We start from the raw sequence: 15,150 nt of genomic DNA, 5'->3' as shown, positions 1-15,150 counted from the left end.
CCCTTAAGCCCTCAACAATTAACTGTGTGATGATAGATAACATATGATTATATATATTGATATCATGATGCATGGCCAGGAAAACACAGAAGCCTGCCCTTTCATCTGTTTCGATATCTCATGGAATGAAATAAGAGGGTTTAATAGCATTCTTAGTTTTAAAGCACTTTGAACTTTTGAATTAGCCATTGATTGTATTTTAAGCCATATGCTTTCTGAACCACAGGTATGAACATCCTCTTCTGATTGAGGGAAGAGAAAAATGTGAATGGGTTCTTCCGATTACAGTGCACGCACCTCCATCTAGGACTTCTGGGACAAGAACTGAGAAACCTGTCTCTCTGGATCCCTTGTGGGTGCATAATTAAAGGTATAAACAAATGTTTGATTCACTCTGAGCTATGTACAGTGGTGCTGAAATTCAAGATTATAAGAGTACAATATTTTTATTTTCTGTTCTATTTCTAATTTGCCTTTTGTAGTTGGATGATTGTTATGATTCCATTGGTACTTGATTTTGATTATGCTGTGAATCAAGATGGATATGATAGTCTCAGCTCATTTATTTTGCTTTACACATGGATCAAGGCTGAACACGGTGGACATGAATAAAACAAACTAGAATTCCAGCTAAAACTTTCTAAGTGTTCTCTCTGTTTTTTTATTAATTGTTTAATATAATTAAACACAAATACATATACAAATATGTCAACGTCAAACTTGAATTCGGGATCTCATCTAAGTATGGGGAGCGGTGTTGTGACTAGGGCAGCTAACCTTTAACCTTCTTACCGTGCTCTTGTCTATTATTACTATTATTACCAGCAACAAAATCTGATTCTCTTTATTTGAATCTAATTCAAGAAAAATTGGAGCAAATATACAATAGTAACTACTCCTCCAATCCTTAATATAGGACCCAATTTTTGAATTGGTTTTGATCTTAAATATAAGACCCATTTCTCATATTTATCAGTTTTTTCTAAATTATCCCCATAGATACTTCCTCAACCATAATCAAGTAGAAAAAGAAAAGGGGTATTAAGAAAGATAATTATGGTGTTTTAGAAAAAATGTATCACTTTTCTTATAATTAACTAACTTACCTAGCTTCCTTAATCTAATCAAATTAGTTAAATGGGTCTTATATTAAAGACTGGAAGAGTATTTATCAAAAACGAAAAGATGTAATAGTAAGCATACTAATAAATCCAGTAAAACAATCTTTTTCATCAAATGTTTGATACCGTAACAAAAAATGATGGATATTGTAATTTTCTCTTCTATCATTTCAACTTGATCGTTTTCATTACATAATTTGTCATAGAATTTGCAAATAAGATCCCTTTGCCTATGCAATGTAATGGAATGCAATGCTATGCAATGCAATGTTAATTACCATAAATTTGTTTGGTTTGTTTCTAAGAAGGGGTTAATTTTTGTATTTAATTAAACAGACACAAAAATAGAAAGACCAAAGTAGCCCTATCTAAAAACAATTCCTTAGCCCCTCCTCTTTCCTGATCAGTAGATCAAGGAACATTTTTGCAGAAAATTTCCCTCTGTCCTCATTAGCAGACCAATGAACAAAATGTAAAACGAGTGAATGAAATTGGAAAGCAACTTTCATCATGAAAGGATGATCAAGGAGACCAATCTTTGCCCAAGAAAAAAAAGACATTGGAGGCTCTCAACAACTCTTCCAATCCTGTTCCTGAAAATCTAATTAATCTGGCTCTTCACAAATAGAGAGGTGTGATTCAGAAATCTAGTCCCACATGACAAAACATGGAGTTAGAGATGGGGCAAGGACGTGGCGGCTAGGTATGATGGCGACGACGGCATTCATGATGGTCAAGTCTTCGCGGGCAATGGGGGTGTGGTGCAATGAGCGGCGAATTGTAAGAGGGGGAGGAATGAAGGAGATGACTGAAACAAATGAGACTGAGTGCAAACCAGACTTTTTCGTACATATAATGGATGGTAATGGGTATTCATGTGGGGGAGGTATGAATGAGGATTACCAAAATTTTGGTAATAAGCATTACCATGGGAAATGATATTACCATGCTAATGACCAACCAAACATCCCTCTCCTGGTAATACAATACTGATTACCATTGCAGACCTGTAATGGGGTTAAACCAAACAGGCTCTAAGTTTTTTTTTTCTAATCCAATTTTGTTACTCCTCTGGTCCTTAATACAAGACTCATTTAGCTAATTTGATTAGATTAAGAAAGTTAGGTAAGTTAGTTAATTATAAGAAATGCGATACATTTTTCCTAAAATACCATAATCTTCTTCTTAATACCCCCTTTTCCCTCTTCTCTACTTGATTTTGGTTGAGGGATATAGGGATAATTTAGAGAGAATTGATAAATATGATAAATGGGTCTTATATTTATGACTAAAACCAACTTAAGAATTGGGTCCTATATTAAGGACAGGAGGAGTATCATCATAACGTGATTGAACAAAAAGAAAATTTGTGTATTTTTTCTCAATTGTTTTCCCCCTTATTTTATTTGTTCCTCTCAATTTTAATTGCCGCTTTACTGAAAAGCGAAATATTTAATTGGAAAGAAGGAACAACGGTACTTTATTCTCCAACTTGCTGACAAATGTTAAAACAAGATATTTTTATTCATACACATAAAATCACTCTCAGATTACATGAACTAGTTGACATATAATACATAAATCGCACGCAAGAATCACATAATTTTAGATGAACATCGTGAAACTAAAAGCACGAGCAACAATGACGATTAACATTTGCGACTGGATCTTGGAAAATGTTGGCTGCAACCTCATCATTGGTATCGATTTGCAAATGCTAGCTTCATTTGATTTGATTTTTGGCATCATCTTGATCGACTTGGTTGGCTTTGCCTACTAAATCACTGAACCAAGGATCACAGCATCCATAGATTAAAACAACAATGATCCTAAGAAATAAGCCTACGATTTGCTTAAGTACGGGACGGCGACTTCCAAGTGGAATGAATCCTAAAATACGAATAAACATCATTAAGAAAATGGAAATGAATCCAATGACACTGATAACGTCCGCAACAATAGTGTTATTGCTCACAATCAAACGTATAGCAGCCAGAAATGCAACGGGCATTGCTATAAGGGCCACATAAACAAAGAACTTAGCTTGGATGTATGCTAGTGTTGCAAAACGAAGATCTCCACCTGGGACCCACAGAAGAATGATAGAGCCAATGGTGGAGCTATACATAGCAACAGTGTTAAAAGCCATGAATATCTTGAATAGTGTTTGATCAGCCAAAAGTGCCATACCCTTTTGTTTTGGGATTGGGCCATCCGCTGAGTAAAACCCACCTGGTACAGTGAAACCAGCTGCAAATGTCACTGTCGCTGTGAGTATGGCCACAAGTATGAGTGTGTTGGCTGCATCCTTTACATTCCATTCTTTATTGATGGATCTTGTGAGTGGCACGCTCAGCATATTTGCCTTCAAGTCCACACCAGCATTATATAAAATTAGACGTGCTAGAAACTGCAAGGTAGTCAAATCAAACAGGCTTACATGTTATATTCTATTATTAAGAAAAGAAGCGTCTGGAATAAAAAGCTTTAAGAAAGTTAATTAATAAAAAGAAGACATAGATGCTTGTCAATCTTACCTCTTGACGTGTCTCTGGAATCCTACATTGCGTCTGAACAACATCTCGAGCTGTTAAGCCTTTGTTATTGACTAGATTCACATCGATCCTTTTGTCCTGTGATAGAAGGAGTAGACTCCAAAGACGCAATTCTCTTGAAGCCAAATGTAAGGGAGTATCTCCGTTTACATCTCTCTCATTGATAGTGTCATGATGAATGTTGGGATGCTTCAGTAGATATTTTATCACGCGAGTCCGTCCCTTCATTGCTGCAATGTGAAGAATGTTCTGACCTTTATTATTCAACCAAAGTCCATCATTAGGCCACTCTATTTCAAGCAACTTTTTGACCACTTTAACATTGAACTTTTCGCAAGCGAGGTGAATTGGGAGATTGCCATCTGAGTTTCGTTGAAAAGCAATCATGGGAGATGTTTCTAACATTATACAAACTCCTTCCATGTAACCAGAGTAGGCTGCATAATGAAGGGGAGTGTTGTTGTTCTCATCTCTTTGATACAGTAACTCTTTTCTCGTATCAACAATCTTTTTCAATAGATCTTCACACATAAAACAAAACATATTAGGAAAAGGTGAAACAAACATGAACTTAATTATTTCACTATAGTATGCTTACCTTTGGTTCGTTCTAATATTGCAGCATGAAGTGGAGAGTCGCCATTTGACATGGCTTTGCCTGAGGGGATTGGAATTAACCTCAAGAGAAGATAAAGAATATTCTCATCCCTCATCAGAACTGCTAAATGCATTGGCGATTTACAATCATAATAATAGTTCCAGGTCCAATAGGTGGCCAGATCACTTTGCTTATGTGCAACTAAAAGGGAAAGAACCACAGAATAATCCTTACTCAAAACAGCTTCATGCAAAGCTGTCCTCCCATAATTGTTGCGTAACATAATAAACTCCGTTCTATCCACAGAGTCAACCCAGTGGGATGTCATGAAATGTTTTTCCATGTCCAGAATGTTCTTAATTGCCAAAAGATTCTTCGCTCTTGCAGCAACGTGAAGCGGAGTATCACCTTTCATATTTGTCCTGTACAAAAGCTTAGGATAGTGAAAAGCAATAAGACATAAAACTTGTTCACTTCCATGTTCAGCTGCAACATGAAGTAACGAGTCACCTGTGGGAGTGACATGATTGAAAATAGTGGCCAAGTCAACATGATTTTTCTCACATATTTGCTCTAGTACATGAACAAATCCATCCGCATCTTCATTTTCATCACGAGCCGCCTGGTACAACTCATAATACATAATATGTACCATGTGGCCACAAAATGGCATATCAGCAACCGATGAACCAAACTGCTTTTCCATCAGTTCACGCATCTTTTCATTGCCACAAGATTGTACATCATCAACTGATGAACTGCCCAGCTTATTCATCACATTAGGAATCTTGTTGCTGCGAAGAAATGCCATATCATCACGTAATTGCATTTCCGTGAGCTCACTCGTCACTTTGCTGCTAAATGCACTGGACTGCGGATTTGTTGCAGCCTAATGGAGTAATATTGGAAGCAAGACAAAATAAAGGAACAAGAAGAGAGCATAGTGACGGAGGCACAGACAGAATATTGTATAATGCTTCTTGTATATTTGTGTACAGTAACCAACGCTATATATAGAGGACATTGTCCATTACAAATGAAACACGTGTAAAGGTAAGACTCAGATACAGATGAGCATTTCTATCTACTTGACATTGTGGGTTTGCTTTTGGGCCTTGATGGATGGGCTTCAATACTCCCCCGCGAGTCAAGCTGGGCTGGAAGCACAGTGAGACTCGAACGCAGAGTAGCAAAGCGCGAGGCGGGCAAAGGCTTGGTTAGAATATCTGCAATTTGATCTTTGGAAGAAATGTGTAAAACATGAATAAGACCAGCAGCAAGTCTTTCACGAACAAAGTGATAGTCAAGAGAGATGTGTTTTGCCTTAGAGTGAAAAACAGGGTTGGCAACGAGATAGGTAGCACCCAAATTGTCACAGTACAGAAATGGTGCTTCAGGGAGATAGATGTGAAGTTCATGGAGTAGGTGTTGTAGCCAGATAACCTCACTGGTTCCTGTGGCAATGGCCTTGTATTCAGCTTCGGTGCTTGAGCGAGCAACGGTTGGTTGTTTTTTTGAACTCCAGGCAATGAGATTTGGGCCAAGGTAGATGGCAAAGGCCCCTGTTGACCGAGAGTCATCCGGGTTGCCGCCCCAGTCAGCATCAGAGAAAACAGAGAGAGTAATAGAATTGGAGGGCTTGATATGAAGGGCAAGGTGAGATGTTCCTCTAAGGTACCGTAAAATGCGTTTCACAGCAGTCCAGTGGTGTTCTTTAGGATCATGCATATATTGACACACACGGTTGACGGCAAAAGTAATATCGGGGCGGGTAAAGCTGAGGTATTGAAGACTTCCAACAATGCTTCTATAGTGGCTGGGGTCAGGAAAATTAGGTCCAAGGGAGGCAGTGAGGGTGGAACCAGATGCCATAGGAGTGGAGACAGGGCGAGCTTTAGACATGTTTGCTTTTTCAAGTAGATCCAGTATGTATTTTCGCTGGGAAAGAATGAGACTAGATGAGGATGAGATGACCTCAACTCCCAGAAAATAGTATAGTGGACCAAGATTTTTAACAGGGAAGGAGAGACTCAGTGCAGCAATCAGGGCTTGTACAGCAGAAATGGATGAACCGGTAATAATGATATCATCAACATAGATTAGAACATAAATGGTGCATTTGGAGGTATGGCATATAAACAAGGACGAATCAGATTGAGAGGAAGAGAAACCGAGTTCGGTGAGTCGGGTACTCAGTCGAGCATACCAGGCACGGGGTGCTTGCTTGAGTCCGTATATGGCCTTGCGCAGTTTGCAAACATGGTTTGGGTAGGTAGGATGAACAAACCCAGGAGGCTGTTGCATATAGACGTCTTCGGTGAGAAATCCATGAAGGAAGGCATTCTGAATATCAACTTGATGGATGGGCCAGCCCTTGGAGACGGCAATGGCAAGGATGAGGCGAACAGTGACCGGTTTAACAACTGGAGAGAAAGTGTCAACAAAATCAACGCCAGGCTGTTGATGAAACCCTTTTGCAACGAGTCTTGCTTTGAATCGGTCAAGAGAGCCATCAGCAAAGTGTTTGGTCCGAAATACCCATTTGCAACCAACAATGTTCATTGAAGGGGAGGAAGGTACTAGATCCCATGTGTGGGTGGAGAGAAGAGCTTGATATTCGGCCTGTAAAGCTTGTCGCCATGCTGGTATTCTGATGGCCTGAGAAACAGAGGAAGGTACAGGAGGTGCGGATAACGAGGCGCAGTGAGCTCGTGGAGGTATATGAGAGATAAAGTCAGGAGGGAGGGGCTTGGGTTTGAAGATGTTCGCTTTGGCTCTTGTGAGCATAGGATGGGATGGCTGGGCAGGTGGCGGTGTAAAGGCTGAGGGGGCAGTAGAAGACGGCGATGGTACAGAGGAGATAGAAGGAGACGAAGAAGGTAGAGGAGACGAAGAAGGAGTAGGGTTTGGTGAAAGGGTGGGGCCTTGGTGTGGTGAGAGGACGAGACTAGTGGTACTGGGCCTAGCGGAAGATGGATTGGGCTGGAAAGGAAGAGGAATAGTAGGTTGAGTTGAACTGGAGAGCAGCGTAGAATTGGGCTCACCAGTGACCAGCTGGCCATGAAAGGGAAAAATATTTTCATCAAAGATAACATCTCTGGACGTGTATATTCGGCCTGTAGGAAGATGTAAACAAAGATAGCCCAAATGATTGGGAGCATAGCCAAGAAATACGCATAGATGAGATCGGGGAGCCAGCTTATGAGGTGCATATGGTCTTAAATTGGGCCAGCAACCTGCACCAAAAACTCTTAAAAATCGGTAATCAGGCTTCTGTTTGTAAAGGACTTGAAATGGACTTTTGTTATTTAATACCGGGCTTGGCAGTCGATTAAGTAGAAAGGAGGAAGTGGAGAACGCAAAGGTCCAGTAAGCTTGGGGAATGGAAGCGTGATGCATTAGAGCAAGACCAGTTTCAACTATGGTGCGATGTCGCCTTTCAACTGTGCCATTCTGAGTGTGTGTGTGAGGACAGGTGATTCTGTGAATGATGCCAAGGGAAATGAGATCTTTGTGAAGGGAGCGAAATTCACCCCCCCAGTCCGATTGAAAGGAACGGATTTTGGATTGAAAAAACGTTTCAACCATGGACCGAAACTGATGAAATACAGTACGCAATTCATTTTTTGTTCGAAGGGGATATAGCCAGATATAACGAGAGTAATCATCAACAAAAGATGCATAATATCTAAAACCATTTACAGACACAAGAGGGGATGGACCCCATACATCACAAAAGACTAATTGAAAGGGAAACTTGGAACGGTGAGGAGAGGGAGGAGAGGGAAGACGATGACTTTTTGCTGTTCGACACGCAGGACATTGATGATGTTGAATATGAGAACCGGTAACTGGGAGGTTATTGGAGTGGAGAACTTGTTGAACAACACGGAAGGCAGGATGACCAAGTCGGTGGTGCCAGTGAAGAGGAGTGGTACGAACGCCAAGGTGAGCTTGAGGAGAAAGATGGTACAGTCGTCTAAGACTCGGTCCTTGAAGAAGAGGTGTTCCTGTTTCCTCGTCCTTCACACAGAAATAGCCAGAGTGAAATTCAAAGAAAACATTGTTATCATGACAGAATTGATAGACCGACAACAAGTTTTTAGAGACGCTAGGAACATGTAAGAGGTTAGAGAGATGATATTTGCCAGTAGGAGTTTTAAGAATGCCAGAGCCTTGATGATGAATGGCCATTGGTGAGCCATTGCTCACAACGACGGAGTCATTGCCACGATAAGGTGCTGATTCCAGATTGAGCTGGGACAAGTCGTTGGTCAGGTGATGAGTGGCACCAGTGTCTGGATACCAGAGAGAGCTGTCCATGTTGGAATATTCTGAGTAGTGGGCCGCAAGGGACGGACGTGGTGGAGCCTGCAGAGCATTGTTATTTCTTTGCGCACAGGTGAGGGCGGTGTGACCATAACTGTCACAGAGCTGGCAGGGCACCTCTTCGTCAGGTTGGAAAGCAGAAAAAGGGGAGCGAAAAGCTGGGTAGCGTCCTCTTCCCTGAAAAGAACGGTTGGGACCACTTCCTCTGTAGTAACCACTACGCGTACGACCTCTTCCAAAGAAGTGGGGACCACGTCCAAAATTGGTGAAACCGCGTCCAGAACCAACCGAGCGTCCTGCTCTGCCTCCTCGAAACGTGCTCGGGAACCTGTTGACAGCATTGGCAGCAAATTCAGTAGGTAGTGAAACAGAGTGTTGCTGGTTAAGGCGTTCTTCAAAGGTTAGGAGATGACTCAGGATTCCTTCAGTGGTGAGTAAGGCACGCTGAGTAGCTAGCACTGTGACTATAATGTCAAAGTCAGGTCCGAGACCGGCTAGCAGATAAGTAACAAAATCTTCATCAGCGACTGGTTTTCCTGCTGCAGCTAAGGAGTCTGCCAATATAGTGGCTCGTTTGTAGTATTCATTAATGGTTTCTCCTCCTTTTTTTAGATTGGTAATTTGTTGGTGGAGGTAAACCAGGCGAGCTTGAGTTTGCTGTGAAAAGGATGTTTCTAAAGCCAACCACATAGCACGTGAGGTTCTATGTTTGATAAACTGGGGTATGATTTTTTCTGAGAGAGAGGCAAGAAGAATGGAAAGTACGAGTTGGTCTTGTTGGAACCAGGATTTTGTTACTTCAATCAAAGGCAATCCAAAAGATAAATCTCGTACTTGATCACCCGATTCAACTTAACTTCAGCGTTAGGTAAACCTTTGCGCTTTATAGACATTAAACAATTCAAGTGAATGCAACTATACAACTTTCAGCTTATTCACTCAAAACGTTGAAGACAATATTGTCTTTATTTCTCATACTAATCCGATATAGGAATATTCGTCGAAACTTCAGTCCCCACACCTCCCCTCCGGTCACCGAAACCCACATGAAAGTTGCATTCATTAAGGACCTGTTTGGTCCAAGGAAAATGGAGAAGGAAGAAGAAAGCAAATTTTAATGAGCTCAATGCGTTAAAAGCTTTTAATTAAATTCTTTTTTATATCTTACATCTTCTCTTTATCAAAATTTCAGCTCTATTTTTTAATTTTTTAAATTCAACTTATTAAAATTTTTTCTCAACTCCAATTTTCTTTTACCAAAAATATTGGGCACTAGACGGCTCGACCCGCCCTTCGGGGCAATGACCTGAAAGTTGCAGTTACCGAGTCAACGTTTAGACACTTATCTGCCAACTCTCAGTAAATGGAACGCATGTGCTTCAATTTGTTTTGATTGGATGTCGGTGTTGTTTCTTTCTTTCTTTCTTTTCATCGTCAAGTGAAAATTACTTGGCTAATTAATGACCATTAGATCAGAATTTTTAAATCTTGACCAACAAAATCCTTGTCCTTAGTTTCTATTGCCTAGTTTTGGCCACACAAAAAAGTTTCTATTGCCTAGGAGCGTGCTTCTTGGCCATGATTTACCTGTCATTTTCCCTTTGATATTGGCTTCATATTATTTTGAACACGTTCTAGAGCCCTATGAAATGCACAAGAAAAATCTATTACTCTCTCCGTCCACCTTTTACAGCCTTTCACTAAATCACGTTAAACAAAAAAGTTCGTTAAAATTAATTAAAAATAATAAATATTTAAAAATTAAAATTTTTTTCCTATAAAATAACATTATTTATAAAGGAGAGAGCATAAAAAATAGAATAAAAAATTATTATAATAAAAAAATTATAAAAGAGAGAATTTGTGATGGAGAGAGATTATGTTAAAATATAATCTTCAAAACATTTATTATCTAGAAAATATATTTGGGAAAATAAAAAATAAATGTAAATAAGTCTTTAATGAAGGCAAAATGGGAAATTTGTTACAAAAAAATTTAAAATAATTTGCAAATATTACATATATTTAAAAACAAAAAATGAATGGTGGTTGTTGGTTATATAAAAGGATGGAGGGATTACAACACTCGGCCTTTCTTGAAAAATAAGGATTAAACACGCAATTAAGTTTGGATTAAGGATTAAACACGCAATTAAGGTTGGATCAAGGGTCAAATAAAAATATAAAATACTACTTCTAATTTTTAATATAAGATCTAGTTGATTTGTTTGAGAAGATTATGGAAGTTAATAAATTATCTTAAAGTATTTATATTTATTTTTTTCAAAACTAATTTGTCACTCTCATAAATTGATATATAATTTAATGATACATGTAGATAATTTAGAGATATCATGTAATATATAATATAATTAAGTAATTTAGTATTTTTTTAATTTTTTTAAATTAATCAAGTGGGTCTTGTATTAAAGACTAATAGATAGTAGTAAACAAACCTATACACTATCGGATTACATCCCTCTTGAGTTAGGGCAAAGCGTGATTTTCAAAAACTATAAGGAAGCGTAATTTTAAAAAATATGCATAACATTTTAGAAAAATCCCGGTAGAATAAGAAAAACAGAGACTAATGGCTCGGCCCAAATAAATGAGAAAAAAATTAACTCAAAAATTTTAAATAATCATTAGAATTTTGGTTAATTAAAAAATAGTTAGTCAAACTCAATTACAAAAAATATAAGGAGGATTCAAAAAATTTGGGAAAAGAAGAAAAATTATTTTGAAATTAATATGATAAGAATATTTTCATGCCATAGAAATGGAAATATAAGGACGACTTAGAAAATTGGAAAAGATAAGAATATTTTCATGCAATAGAAATGGAAAATTTAGCTAACTGAATATTTTATATGGTTTTAACCAAAAATAGGGCTTTTTTTTTTTAAATAAAGAAAAATATTTAGAGATCAAATTTCAGGTTATAAAAAAAAAAAGTTGGCTAGTCACTTCCTAATAAATGTGAGTTCTTTATAGTTTCACATTGATCATACGGCCAAATAATCTGCAAAACGCATTCGGAGAAGATTAATCAGATATTAATTGAAGAGTAAAAGTTAATTCAAATAAGTTGTTGTTGTTGTGATCAATGCAACGATACAGATAAGACGCATGTGGTCTGGTAAGAGAGTGGAATATTGTGTGTTCCGTCACTATGCATTATTATGGTCATCTTGTGAAGTCACTTTCTTAATAGCATTCCATAAGTCTTTGTCTTTTGACCGTAAGAATATTGTAGCAGACGATATTAATTAAAACCCGCTTGTTCTTTTCTCTTTCTTTAGTTTCCTTCATTTTTTTACTTAGTGCCAATAATTGGCTTTAAGGCCTTCACGGCTTTTGTATATCTTGTTCATGTTATGACTTTCTTTTATGTAGGGTGTTATGACAACGTTATGTTTTAGTTTATACTTCCTCCGGTTCTAATTATAAGAACTATTTGACTAATTTGAAAAGATTAAGAAAATAAGTTAAATTAGTTATTTGTAATAAATAGGTGTTGTATTTTTTAAAATATCCTTGCTACTCAATTGTGTTGGTTAGAATTACCATTATTGAAAGGACTATCTTAAAAAAAAATACATAAATATGAGAGACAAGGTGGATTAGGGTGTTATAATTAAGACCAAAATAAAAATCAAACAAGGTGTTGTATTAAAGACCGGAAATAGTATTTAAATATTAATATGATGACAAAAATATTTAAAACCATTAATTAAAATCTTCGATGCGTTTAATGATAGCTATATGTGTTAAATGTAAATTTAAATTTATAAGAAATGGTATATAAAAGGATCAGATTAGAACACTCGCTCAAAAAGTTGAATACAATATTGTCTTTATTTCTCGTACTAATCCGATATAGGAATATTCGTCGAAACTTCAGTCCCCACAACTCCGCTCCGGTCACCAAAACCCGCATGAAAGTGGCATTCATTAGGGACCTGTGTGGTACAAGGAAAATAGAAAAGGAGAAAAAGAGAGAAATTTTAATGAGCTCAACAGAATTAAAAGCTTTTAATTAAATATTTTTTCTCTTTTTTCTTACATCTTTTTTTTTATCAAAATTTCCGAGCTCCACTTTTTAATTTTTTAAATTTAACTTATTAAAATTTTTTCTCCACTTCAATTTTCTTGTGCCAAAAATATTGAGTAATAGACAACTCGACCCACCCTTGGGGTCAGCGACCTGAAAGTTGCATTCACCGAGTCAAGGTCCAGACACTTATCTGACAACTCTCAACCCATAAAATGGAATGCATGGGCTTTACTTTGCTTTGATTGGATGAAAGTGTTTGTTTTTTCTCTCTCTCTTTTCTTCTCCTCCGGGCCAAAAATTAGTAAGGGAAAGAATGAATGGTCGGCTTTTTTCGTCAAGTGAAAATTACTTGGCTAATTAGTGACCATTAGATCACAATCTTTTAAATCTTGACCAACGAAATCCTTGTCCTTAGTTTCTATTGGCTAAGAGTGTGCTTCTCGCCCTTGATTTACCCGGCATTTTCCCTTTAATATTGGCTTCATATTATTTTGAACACGTTCTGGGGTCTCACACGATGCAGAAGAAAAATCTATTAGTCCCCTCCGTCCCCCTTTTGCAACCTTTCACTAAATCACATAAATAAAAAAAAGTATGTTGAAATTAGTTAAAAATAATAAATATGTAAAAGTTAAAAAAATTTTCCTATAAAAAAACATTATTTATGAGGGAGAGAGCATGAAAAATAGAATAAAACATTATTATAATAAAAAGAATTATAAAAGAGAGAATGTGTGATGGAGAAAGATTATATTAAAATATAATCTTAAAAATATTTATTATCCAGAAAATATATTTTAACAAATAAAAATAAACGTACGGCAAAATAAGAAATTTGTTAAAAAAATTAAAATAATTTGCAAATATTACATTTATTTAAGAACAAAGAATGAATTGTGGTTGCTGCTTATATAAAAAGATGGAAGGGTTACAACAACGGGCCTTTATTGAAAAATGAGGATTAAACACGAGATTAAAGTCAGATTAAGGATTAAACATGCAATTAAGGTTGGATCAGGGGTCAAATAAAAATATAAAATACTACCTCTGATTTTTAATATAAAATCTAGTTGATTTATTTGAAGAGATTATGAAAGTTAATAAATTATCTTAAAGTATTTATATTTATTGTTTGTTCAAACTAATTTGTCACTCTTGTAAATTGATCTGTAATTTAATGATACCGTAATTATTTTTGAGATACAATGTACTATATACTATAATTAAGTAATTTTTTAATTTTCTCAGATTAATTAAGTAGTTTTTATATTAAGGACGAGTTAGGGCAAAGTGTGATTTTCAAAAAATACAAGGAAGGGTAATTTTAAAAAATATGCATAACATTTTAGAAAAATCTTCGCATATGAAGAAAAACAGAGACTAATGGCTCGGACCAAATAAGTGAGAGAAATTACCTTAAATTTTTTTTAAATAATTACTAGAATTTTGGTTATTTAAAGAATAGTTTGTTAGACTCAATTACAAAAAATATAAGGAGGATTCAAAAGATTGGAAAAGATAAGAAAAATTATTTTGAAATTAATATGTTAACAATATTTTCATGCCATAGAAATGGAAATATAAGGAGGGCTTAGAAAATTGGAAAAGATAAGAATATATTCATGCTATAGAAATGATAACTATATGTGATAAATGTAAATTTAAATTTATAAGAAATGGTATCAGATGGGAACACTCACTCAAAAAGCTGAATACAATATTGTCTTTATTTCTCATACTAATCCAATATAGGAATATTCGTCGAAACTTCAGTCCCCACACCTCCGCTCCGGTCACCAAAACCCGCATGAGAGTTGCATTCATTAGGGACCTGTGTGGTACAAGGAAAATAGAGGAGGAGAAAGAGAGAGAATTTTAATGAGCTCAACAGAATTAAAAGCTTTTAATTAATTTTTTTTCTCTTTTTTCTTATATCTTTTTTTAATCAAAATTTCATAGCTCCACATTTTAATTTTTTAAATTTAACTCATTAAAAATTTTTCTCCACCTCAATTTTCTTGTACCAAAAATATTGGATAAAAGATGACTCGACCCACCCTTCTGCCCGGCGACCTCAAAGTTGCATTTATCGAGTCAATGTCCTTTGTCCGGACACTTGTCTGCCAACTCTCAATCCATAAAATGAAACGAATGTGCTTTAATTTGTTTTGATTGGATGAAAGTGTTGTTTGTTTCTTTCCTTTCTTCTCCTCTGGGCCAAAAATTAGAAAGAGGAAGAATGAATGGTTGGCTTTTTTCGATGGCCAATAGATCACCATTTATAAATCTTGACCCACGCAATCTTTGTCCTTAGTTTCTATTGGTCAAGAGTGTGCTTCTTGGCGATGATTTACAAGTCATTCGCCCTTTAATAATGGCTCCACAACTTTTTGAACATTTTATGGGGTCTTACTCAATGCACAAGAAAAACCTATTTCCCCTCCCCCCGCGCCCCCCTCTTACAACCATCGAAGTAAATCATACGGATCA

The 15,150-nt window shown here is 36.6% G+C and overlaps 1 protein-coding gene across 1 annotated transcript; it reads right to left on the bottom strand.

The window, feature by feature from the left end:
* Window positions 1-2,844: 2,844 nt before the first annotated feature.
* LOC114743291 (protein ACCELERATED CELL DEATH 6-like) lies at window positions 2,845-5,103 on the bottom strand. Its single transcript, XM_028931493.1, has 3 exons — window positions 4,275-5,103; window positions 3,659-4,197; window positions 2,845-3,531 (listed from the first exon to the last, which is right to left on the bottom strand). Exons 1-3 carry the CDS (start codon window positions 5,101-5,103, stop codon window positions 2,845-2,847), a joined length of 2,055 nt encoding a protein of 684 aa, XP_028787326.1.
* Between the last annotated feature and the right edge of the window lie 10,047 nt (window positions 5,104-15,150).

This window comes from Neltuma alba, unplaced genomic scaffold, assembly GCF_004799145.2.
Source record: "Neltuma alba isolate B1F8T4 unplaced genomic scaffold, ASM479914v2 tig00003988_pilon, whole genome shotgun sequence".
Lineage (NCBI taxonomy): Eukaryota > Viridiplantae > Streptophyta > Magnoliopsida > Fabales > Fabaceae > Neltuma > Neltuma alba.
Note: the sequence above shows the minus strand (reverse complement) of the source record. Positions and strands in the feature narration are given on the sequence as shown.

Excerpts from the sequence above, each read along its gene's own strand:
- LOC114743291 (XM_028931493.1), bottom strand. The coding sequence starts at position 5,103 with ATGCAATTACGTGATGATATGGCATTTCTTCGCAGCAACAAGATTCCT. Across the intron at positions 4,198-4,274 it reads AATATTAGAACGAACCAAAG|ATCTATTGAAAAAGATTGTT; the intron begins GTAAGCATACTA and ends TTATGTGTGAAG. Across the intron at positions 3,532-3,658 it reads TTCCAGAGACACGTCAAGAG|TTTCTAGCACGTCTAATTTT; the intron begins GTAAGATTGACA and ends ACTACCTTGCAG.